Source organism: Serinus canaria, chromosome 26 (assembly GCF_022539315.1).
Source record: "Serinus canaria isolate serCan28SL12 chromosome 26, serCan2020, whole genome shotgun sequence".
Lineage (NCBI taxonomy): Eukaryota > Metazoa > Chordata > Aves > Passeriformes > Fringillidae > Serinus > Serinus canaria.
The window spans coordinates 5,076,789-5,087,539 of NC_066339.1; the positions used below are offsets into that span (position 1 = coordinate 5,076,789).

The following is a 10,751-nucleotide window of genomic DNA, read 5'->3' on the forward strand; positions in this document are numbered from 1 at the left end:
GTCCCGCCCGCCCGGGCGGCTCCAGGAACCGGATCCGCGGGCTCGGCAGAGCCGCCGCCGCCGCCGCCAGCCATGGACCTGCGAGCCGAGCTGCTCAAGTCCATCTGGTACGCCTTCACCGCCCTGGACGTGGAGAAGAGCGGCAAGGTGTCCAAATCCCAGCTCAAAGTGAGTCCCCTGGGCTCGGGCGCACGGATGGAGGGTGGGCAGCGAGCGGAGGAACCAGCCCGGGGCTGCTTTGCATCCCCGCGGGTTTCCACGGAGAAATTGTTGGATATTAAGATCGATAAGATCTTTCTGTTCCTTCCTGGTGAAGTTCTTAGGCTCTGTGGCATCTCCCTTTAAAAAAATGGGTGGGGGAATTCATGCTCAGATGTGATTTCTAGGTGAAAATGATAAGAAATCTACATTTTAGTTATCAGTTTCTTATGCTTTTTATGGCCAACTAAGAGCCCAAATTCTGTTTACGTTTTCTTGCTTGCCGGAGCACCTGTGTTTCTCCTTGCTGAGCCTGTGGGTCGGGAGGTAGGGACAGGTTGTTTTTTAAGAAAAACTCCTCAGTGGTGTGGCTAGAAGTAACACAGCACTTTTAAAAACTCTCTGCTTTCCCCTCTTCCCACTCCTGGCAGCTTTCAGAGGGCTCATGCCCTCAATCTTTCATCAAACCCATCGTAGCTTTAAAAACCTTTTTGTCTGCCCCCAGGCCAGGGTTGCTGGCACCCACCAGGGAGCCCCTTGGCTCTGAGAATAATTGATTTTTTTTAACCTTTGCACGTGGTGGGAATGTGTTTTTTTCATCCGTTTTGGTTCTTAGGCTGGCACTGGGCTTGGAAATGCTGGTTGGTACCAGGGTCTGAGATGAGAGAAGAGACCTGAGCAGGAGCATGCTGAGCATGGGGAGGTATTGCATCAGGACATGGCAGCTGCTGCCAGTCTGCGAGACCGTTTTGAACCACTGCAAAAAGACCCCCTTTTCCTCCATCCCCTTTATTTTATAGGGCTTCCCCAGACAGACTGCAGGGAAGGTGCTGGTCTTTGGCAGGGGGGTGTGTTTTGCCCCTGAATTAGGAGTTTTGTGTTCAGGGATCTGGAGGAGAAGCAGCGGGAGGTAGATTCTTCCTGCTCAGCCTTTGCGGCTCAGAGCCTTCAGCTGCCCCCCAGAACTCGTGGCATGTGCCCTGCAAGCCATGCTCACCTGCTAAAGCTGTAGAAATAGCTGAAGGAATTAAGGAAAATCCTAAAGTAGGCCAGAGCTTAATTCTGTTTGCTAATCCCTGAGAGGGGCTGCTGTGCTCCCTTCACAGCACCCCCTGCACCACTGCTCTGGGTCCAGAGCCTGGCCCAGGCTTGGGATGGACCCAAAAGCAGCAGCAGTGCTTGTCTTGAGAATTCTTTATCACCAGTTACCATGCTAGGGCCACAGAGACTCTGATTTTAATGGCAGTTTCTTGGATAGCTCATGCAGGGTCTTCAAACCATGGTGTAGAGGCTGTGGTGATGCTGGGGATGGCACCTCTGAAGGGATTTTACCCAGGGGGACACTTGAGAGGGGAAGGGATGTTCTCCCACGCACCGACAGCGACAGGATGGGTTGGCAGCAGGTCACTGAAGAGCACAGCTCGGCTCTGGATGATTTTCCCACTGTCTCCGGGCCAGGCAGAGCTTGTTTCCACCCACAGAAACACTCGAGTTTGCCCCAGCCTACACAGGCCAGCTGCAGTTCAGTGAGGGAGGAATCCGGGGTCTTGCTGCTGTGAGCAATAAAGTGTTAAAGCCACTGAGCCCTCTCCAAAGCCCTCCAGGGCTGCTGAGCCCTGAGCTGGGCTCTGCTCTGCTCCCTCACCCGGGCATGTTGCTGCACGAAGGGTCTTGAACAGGGGTGGGAGAGACACTGGGCTTGCACCTAGAGGACAGAGCCAGCCCCAGAGCTGGGTGGGAAAGCAGAGCAGGAGCTCTGGGCAGTGCTGTGAACTTGTCAGGGTTTCCAGTGTGAAGACACAGCTGTGGGAAGCTGTTGTGCTCCTTGCAGGGGCACCTCAGCGCAGGCAGGCGTGTGCAGACGCCGCTGGCAGTGGAGGTGTGTGTGTGCACAGGAAGGAAGGAAGGACAGCTTGTGGTCGGGTGCTGCGCGCCCCGAGAGCTCGGGGAGCTTTGCTCCAGCACAGGCACAGCACCAGCCCTGCTCCTGGGAAGGGTTTGTGCTCTCAGTGCCATTGCATCCCTCCCTGGAAGGGCTGTGGATGCGGGCTGGGGTGTGGTCCCTCAGTGTGGCCATGCGTGGCTGGAAACACCGAGCACTGCCCTGGTGCTTTTGGGCACCTCTGCTCATGGCTGATGGGTGTGCCAGCAGTGGGAGAGGGTGGAGAGCACAAACACGGCTGCTGCTCAGAGGAATCCAGGGCACTAGGAGGAGGAGGGCAGACCCCTGCCCCCCGGCCATCCCCTGCATGCCACAGGGGAAAGGTTGTACCACCAAACTGCTTTCCTATCATCCCTTTCCCCTGGTGTTCTTCTCCTCCTCCTGTCACTGTTTCAGAGCCTGCAAGGGTTTCTCACCTCTCCCATCTCCACTCATGCCACCACTGCCCAGGCCAGGGCTTTCCTCCCCATTTGTCAGTGACAGCCCTGTGAGAGGAGGTCTTGGGTCACAGGGTGCCAGGATGGATGGAGGGGCTCAGGGTGTCCCTCATGGCCAGGGTCACAAGTGAGACCTCCCAGAGCTTTTTAGGGGTGCTCTGGGAGGGGAGGTGAAGGATGGAGATGAGGGACCGTGTTGGAAACACAGAATGGGATACAATTCCCAAACTTTGGATTCATCCTGATGGACTTGTTACCATCCTGGAGGATGTCCATGATATTCCCAGGCCTTTCCACCACTGTGTGGACCCTGGGGCTGCACTGAGCCCCAAAAGGCACAGTGTAGCAGCAGTGCTTGGGGCTACAGCCCTGTTGGTGTGAGCACAGGGTGGAGCCCTGCTGATCCCATTGGTCCAGAGGGTGGAAAAGAGAATGAAAATCTGGTCGAGCAAGAACTGTCTCCAGCTGCAGCAGCCATCATGGCCTCAGGCAGCTCCTCTGCTGCTGGGAGGAAATTTCCAGCCCTGCACAGAGAAGTAAGGATGCTGTTCCATCTCCTCCAGCCCCTCTCTTGAGCCCTTGGCAAGCTGTCAGTCTGGGATACTCATTTAACCATCTCCTGCTTCTGGGATGTAAAGGCAAGAAGAGCATCACAGGCTAGAGATGCTGCTGGTGCTCATGGGCAGCCTTGCTCCAGGCTTTCCAGCACTTGGGAAATCCATGAGCTTGTAAACATGCTTTATTTGGGGGGATTTGAACAAAGTGGGCTGTTGGCAAGCCTTGCTGAGTATTTCTGGGGATAGTGTGTCTCCAGATCTCCATTCCAGACAAAACCTTTGCTTAGTTTCTCACCAGTCTTTCCTATTTTCATGTTTCCATCTTTCTGTGTTCCCAGCAGACAGTGGGTGCTGACAGGCTGGGCCATGGTTGTGCCAAATGCATAGCTTGGGGTGGCTTATCAGCTTTTCTAGATCAGAGCGAGTCCTGTTTGCTCTAAGAGGTTTGAAACAGCCCTTTCAAGAAAGAAGTTCCTCATGTGCCAAGAAAAGAAACGAATGTGGAAAATCCTCGATTTTTGCCTGTTTCAAAATGATTCTCTAAAGTTTACATTTGGAAATTATGCCAAATCCAAACCTTGCCTCGATGCTGTGGCTGCTGGGAGGTGATGCCATGCAGGGCACAGTCCCCAGGGGGGTGAGTGAGGGGGTGGCACCTTGGGGATGTGCTGGGGCAGGGCTGGAGGTTGTTCACCTTCTCACCACCCCTTGTGCTTGGCCAGGTGCTGTCTCACAACCTGTACACGGTGCTGTGCATCCCCCACGACCCCGTGGCACTGGAGGAGCATTTCCGTGATGATGATGATGGGCCAGTGTCCAGCCAGGGCTACATGCCCTACCTCAACAAGTACATCCTGGACAAGGTGAGCTCCTTGGTCATCCCCCAGACGTGCTGCTCCTCATGTGAGAGCATTGAGGTTCCTGGGAGCTCCCCTTAGCTCTTGGAAATCACATTCCTTGGTGGGTGGAAAGAGGGTGCAGAGGGATGGGGACTGCTCGGGTGAAAGCCAAAATGAGTGAGAAATGTTTAACACTCAGCATCTCCCTGGCAAGGATGGAGTCATCCCTTTACGTCACAGCTCTGCATGGAGCAGCATCTCTGCCCACATTTCCTGAAGAGTTCAGAGAGAGAAATCAGCCCCTTTTATCCTCACCTTTGAGGTGTGACCTCATTTGGCAAAGAGGAGAGAGAAGAGGATGAGCTGCAAGCAGGAGCAGAGTTGGGGTGGGCAGGGGCTTTCTCCCTTTTCTTCTGTGGTTCAAAGACACCTTTGTCTGGCACAGCCAGAGGTTGGTCTGTGGGTGCTGTTTCTTCCAGGCATGTGAGGAGAGGAAGAATGACTGACAGCTTTCTTCCACTGTGTGCTCACAGAAAGGGGCCAGAGCTGGGTGCAGTAACCCTTTGCTCCCCTGGCTCTTCTGGTGTTCTTGTCCCTGTGCCCAGAGCTGGTCAGCAGCTGCCCAGTTTGGTCCAGCAATGCTGATCTTGGCTGCAGGGATTTGGTCAGCAGCAAGTGAGGGCAAAGCCTTCCCCAGCTCCCTCAGCCCAGAGCAGGAGCTGCCCAAGGTCAGCCCAGCCCAATCTCCCCATCACAGACTGGCCAAAATCCTTCCAGTTGCCCACATGGTTCTTTGGAAGCTGATCTTTAAACCCACCCCTTCTGGTTTCCCCATGGCTAATAGAATCCCAGAGCCAGCCTGAAAAGGGGGAAGTGGGTTTTCCTAGTAAGAGAAGCTTTAAGCTTTTGCCACCCAAGGGTTTTCCTCCAGCTTTGCTGCTACAGTTTGCTCCTGTGCTCACACAGCTGGGATAGAGCACCCAGGGACAACCAGAGCTCCCCTGATCCCCATCTCATTTGACCCATCTGCACCAAACGTGCTGCCTGGGCAGCTCACAGTGCCAGGACACAATTAAAGAACAGCAGCAGGGACGAGGCTGGTGGAGGCACCATTCCTGCTGGCTTCCCTTCACTCCTCAGTTCCTCCTGGTGGTTGAATGGGATAATGAGAAACCCCAAACCATGGAGGCACTGGGGATGAGAGCTCCACATCATCCTGCCTGTGCTTCACCCCAGGGTTCCTGCTGGTGCTGCCAATCACCCCATGCTTCTCACTGGACAGATTTTAGGAGTGAGGGCTTCTTCTCTCCAGCACTTCCTCCCCCAGAACTCCCCTCTGTAGCTCTTCAGCTCCCACTCACCCTCTGACTCCTGCCTGCAGGTGGAGGAAGGTGCTTTTGTCAAAGAAAACTTCGATGAGCTCTGCTGGACCCTGACAGCAAAGAAGAACTACAAACCCGACCGGAATGGGAATAGTGTTGTGTCCCACCAGGATGCTTTCAAGCTCTGGTGTCTCTTCAACTTTCTGTCTGAAGACAAATACCCTCTTGTCATGGTGCCAGATGAGGTAGGACCTGCCTCTCCTCCCAGCCCTGTCCTCCCAGGGCTCCATGTGCTGGCAGAGCCCCATTTGTGGGTGACACTATCACTTCCTGGCATGTCCACTGTATCCTGCAAGATGTGGTGTTCCAGGGGATGAGAGAGAGGAGGCTGGGGGTGGGACAAGGGGGCTGTCTGCCCTGGGCACCCCTGCTGTGCCCACAGCCACCCCCACTGCCCAGGGAGAAGAGGGGGACTTTAAAGGAGAGACCCCTCCAAAGTGCTCCAGCCTCTCCTGCCTAGAGGACAGTGGCCACTGCCACCCAGTGCTCAGCCCCTGCCCAGCATGAAGAGTGTTAAGGGTGAGGTGCCAGCCAAAGAAAAGCCTCACAGTAATCTCCAAATTCCACAGCATTTAGGGGGGAAGGTTCTCCTTTTCTCTGGGGTCAGATTAAACCCCCACGAGAAGGGGGGCAGATCTGGGGAGAATGCACACATGCAGAAGCCAAGAGTGGTCTCAGCAGAAGGAACTTGGCTGGGCAAACGGCTGCTGTTGCCTTCTACCCCATCAACCTCCTGAGATCAGCAGAAAAGTCAAAATTAAAAAAAAAAAAATGAAAAGAAGAGGAGAAAAAAGGCAAGAAGCACCGTGCTGCGCAGACGTAGGAGGGCAACCACACTTCCTGTGCCCTGGGAGAGGTGTTTCCTGTTCCCCAGACCATGAAAAACTGAATCATCATGAGCACCGGCACTTAATTCTTGCCCTTTTCAGAATTAAATGACATAAAAAAATCCATGGGTGTGGGGACTCTGCTCTGTGTCACCTTCCTGTGTGGCTCCTTGCAGTCACCCACTGGTCTCAGTCCCCAGATTGTGGGCAGAGGAGAGCTGGCAGCAAAACTTGAGCTGGAGTAGGTCTTCCCCACACCATGTCAACCACCTTGACTCTTTTTATTTGCAGTTTTAAAATGCTGCTCCTCTCCACAGGGACCTGTCCCCCTGCTCCTCCCCAGTGATTTTTGGGAAGCAGTGGTGCTGAGCTCACTGTGGCTTTGAGACATCAGTCCCGAATATGTTCAACAGTGCTGGCCTGTACTCCTTCAGGTTCTTGGTTGCTACAGAGTTTTCTTACTCTGCAGACAAACCAGAATAAACATCCCAGCCTTGGGGTTAAAAGGAAAAACCTCTTGGTAGAGGTCAAACTCTAACCCAGCTCCAGTCTCCTGAGCCAGCCTGCTGCCACGAGAGAGATGTGGCTTTGGGCTCTCCAAAATGGGTTAATGGGGTGGGGACAGCCTTGTCTCAGACAGAGACACTGTCACTGAGTGTCTCCTCCCCACAGGTGGAGTATCTGCTGAAGAAGATCTGCACAGCCATGAACGTGGAGCTGAACTCCTGCGAGCTGGATGATTACCTGTCCCAGGAGCCACAGGGGCAGGGCGGCCTCACAGTCTGGCAGTTCCTGGACATGGTGAACTCAGGGAGGTTCCTCAGAGGCATGGAGCAGGAGGCCATCAGCATGGCTGTGGAGGAGGTGTACCAGGAGGTCATCGAGGATGTGCTCAAACAGGCAAGGAGCCCACATATTCTGGGGCACAAGCTCAGTCCTGCTCCCAGCCCGTTTTGATCTCTGTGTCTCTCGGGTGCAGGGCTACCTCTGGAAGAAGGGCCAGCTGAGGAGGAACTGGTCAGAGCGGTGGTTCATGCTGAAGCCCAGTGCCCTGTCCTACTACATGAGCGAGGAACGGAAGGAGAAGAAGGGGAGCATCATGTTGGACAAGCACTGCTGCGTGGAGGTACAGCCCTGGCCACACTCAGCCTGGGGGCAGCAGACCCTTCAGACCCCTGGAAGGGAGACCCAAGAACACACAACGTCACATCCATGACCATGGGAGAGCCAGTCCTGTGGCTGAAGACAGGGGGATAAGGTGGGGTAATGCTGTGCTGTGTCCTCTCCCTGCAGGTGTTGCCAGACAGGGATGGGAAGAGGTGCATGTTCTGTGTGAAGACCTCATCCCGCACCTACGAGATGAGCGCCTCGGACACCCGGCAGCGCCAGGAGTGGACGCTCGGTCCGTGCCCACCCCATGCCCCTTCCCCAGCTTCCCCGTGCCCCTGCTGTCCCCACTGACCGTGCCCTCCCTCTGCAGCCATCCAGACTGCCATCCGGCTGCAGGCCGAGGGAAAGAAGTCCCTGCACAAGGACCTGAAGCAGAAGCGCCGAGAGCAGAGGGAGCAGCGGGAGCAGCGCAAGGCGGCCAAGGAGGAGGAGACACAACGGCTCAAGCAGCTGCAGGAGGAAAAGGAGAGGAAGCTGCAGGAGCTGGAGCTACTCAAGGAGGCACAGAGGCAGGCAGAGATCCTGCTGCAGGAGGAGGAGCAGCGGCGGAGGCAGCAGCACGAGGAGATGCAGAGGACTCTGGAGATCCAGCTGCGGGAGGCTGAGCAGGTAGGTGCATCCCACATGGGCTGTGGTGCTCACGGGGTGGGTGCTTCCTTCTCCTTCCCTTGCCTGGGGCAGCCCAGGGGTTTGGATGTACAGTGCTGCTGCCACCATCACCTCTGGGCTCTGTTGTGCCTGAGATCCCTTTGAGCAGGAGATTAAGACAAGCTGCCTCAAGGGGCTTTAGCTGTGGGACAGTGAGAGGCAAATACTGGTGCCAGGCTGGACAGGGAGCCCATTTCTGACCTCAAAGCCAGCACTGGCTCCAAATGGCACAGCCTGTCTCCTGAGCAGGGAGACAGCTTTGCTTTGGACCTGTCACCGTGGGTTGCCCCTGCTCTGGCAAACTCCACCTGGTGGGCCTAAATGGGTACTGGGGACACTGGTGGTGGCCTGGCCCACTGATGGCTCCTGTCCCCGCCGCAGGCTCGTGCCTCCATGCAGGCAGAGATGGTCCTGAAGGAGGCCGAGGCAGAGCGGCAGCGCAAGCGTATCCTGGAGCTGGAGGACATGCAGGAGAGGCTCCAGGAGGCCCTGCAGCAGGAGGTGAAAGCACGGCAGGACGAGGAGGCTGTGAGATATGCCCAGGCCAGGTAGGACCAGGGCATCCTTCCCCCTCCTTGGGCAGCCCTGCTCCCAGGGCAACTCAGTCCTCCCGGGTACTGCGGTGTGCTGGTGACTTCTCAGTATGCAGGCTGGGACAGGGAAGGCTGGTGGAAGAATTGGCAGGGGGACATCCCCACCTCTTGCTCTTCATTGTCAGGCTACTGGCTGAGGAAGAGGAGAAGCTGAAACAGCTGATGAAGCTGAAGGAGGAGCAAGAAGAATATATAATCAGAACTCAGAGGGAGAAGCAAGTCCTCAAGCAGGAGATGGAGAACAAGAACAAGTGTCTGGAAGAGGCACAGAAGCAGTTGGAAGAAGTGAGAGTGAACAGGCAGCGGGTAGATCAAGATGTCATGGTGAGCATCACATCCATGCCACATTTCCTCACACAGTGAACCCAGGGGACTTTCCAGCCCTTGCAGAGTCACCTCCATACTGGGGAGGACCAAGCTGGAACTGCTGTGGGGGTTTCTGAGCTGTGCCACATGCAGGCACGGCGTGACGCAGTGGCTGAGACAGGACGAGCGTGTCCTGCCCTGGGGACAAAGCGCTGCTGTCCAAAGTGATGTCAACAGCGGGAGTGTGTGAAGGGGGGAGGCTTGGAGGGGAAGCAGAAGGTCTGGAGGAGGGTGAACTGGGTCTCCATCCCAGAGGGAACCTCCAATGCAGGCTTACTCAGGGAAGGGAAAGCCGTGCCCGTGGTCCCAGTGGGGCAGCAGCTCACCCTTTCCTCCGTGCCCTGGCAGGCGGCCCAGCGGAAGCTGCGACAGGCCAGCACCAACGTCAAGCACTGGAACGTCCAGATGAACCGACTGATGCACCCCATCGGGCCCGGAGGTAGGAGACCAGCTGAGCCAGCTGACCACCCTTCCCTTCATCCCCCATGCTGGGGCATGAGCCCACACCCCCAGCCACCTTCCCCTTTTTGGAAGGACTCTCAGAGAAGATACCACAATGCCTCCTGCAAGGAGGGGCTCCACAAATCTTTTTCCCAGCTGAACAGCTCGTTTGGGCCCCATGTAAACAATTCTCTTTTTTTGTCCACCCCCAGACAAGCGAACAAATGTGAGTGGAGGAGTCTTCGCTGGCTACCAGCCCCTTCTGTCACGGAGAGATTCTTCCCTGAAACTCAAGCAGAGGGTGGAGGATAAAGGCAGTGACCCCACGAGGGAAAACAGCAAGGAAAACGTGAGCAACGGTGGGAACAGCAACACGTTGCCATCTCCAGATGCGGACACCATGGCCACAGAGCCCACCAATTAGCCCATCAGGATGGCAGAGCCCAGCTGGGAATGGCTTGTCCCTCCAGGTGGACAGTCAGTGTGGCCATCTCTGCATGGGGACCAGCACAGAGCCCACAGGGGACTGCATAAGGCAGAAGTGCTCCCATTTCCATCAGTGAAGGACTGCAGCCACCACGTGCCAGGAGGCTCAGGCAGCCTAGTGCTGGGAAGAGGGCAGTGGGACCTTCTCCTCTGGACTGCAGGACTCAATTCCTTGTTCTGTTTTACACCTGTACTAAAAAAGAGCTGCTGCTGCGTCGGGGCCCTGTGGCTCAGGGCTGCAGTTCCCCCTTGGTTTCTACAAAAACCCTTCTGCATCACTCACTCTGCTCCAGGGTGTGGGGCTTTGCCACCAGCCACCAACACCTGGACTGAGCAAGCAGGGTCTTCTTGTCACCCCACACCATGCCAGGTGTCCCCAACTACAGCTACCACTGTTTTCCCTGGCAGTGGGTAGTAGTACTGGAGCCACTTGGTTAGCAGAAACTAATGACCAATAAAGCTTTTGGAGCCACTGGCCACAGACCTCCTGCTCCACACACTAGCAGCCCTGCAGGCACCAGCCCCCTTTCCTTGGCAGGGTAGGGTTTGGATTTCCTCTGTGTGAAAGAGCCCTTTGAATGGAATCAGCCACAACCTGTGAAGAGTGGCCCCACCAGCAGATTTTTGGTTCGTGTGTGGAGGGCCAAGAGGGACACAGAAAAAAACAAAAAGCCCCAATAACACAGCATCGTTTGGGTTAGTTTTTCAAGCACCTCTGTATAAACACAGTCCCAGTCAGCTGTGCCTTTGGAGTGTTTATAGCCTGGGGCATAGAGCCAGGGTCGCCTCTGGAACAGGCCCGGGGGAGCAAGCTCTGCACCAACTCTATCTCTGCACTCGGAGATGAGCTGAGTTCGTTACAGAG

General features: G+C 55.8%; 1 protein-coding gene across 1 annotated transcript; it reads left to right on the forward strand.

Moving 5' to 3' along the window:
- Positions 1 to 25: 25 nt before the first annotated feature.
- DEF6 (DEF6 guanine nucleotide exchange factor) lies at positions 26 to 10,361 on the forward strand. The gene is made up of 11 exons (XM_009098346.4): positions 26 to 168; positions 3,857 to 3,997; positions 5,355 to 5,540; positions 6,855 to 7,082; positions 7,162 to 7,308; positions 7,476 to 7,584; positions 7,663 to 7,961; positions 8,382 to 8,548; positions 8,719 to 8,917; positions 9,308 to 9,398; positions 9,613 to 10,361. Exons 1-11 carry the CDS (start codon positions 73 to 75, stop codon positions 9,822 to 9,824), a joined length of 1,875 nt encoding a protein of 624 aa, XP_009096594.1. The 5' UTR covers positions 26 to 72; the 3' UTR covers positions 9,825 to 10,361.
- Positions 10,362 to 10,751: the final 390 nt, after the last annotated feature.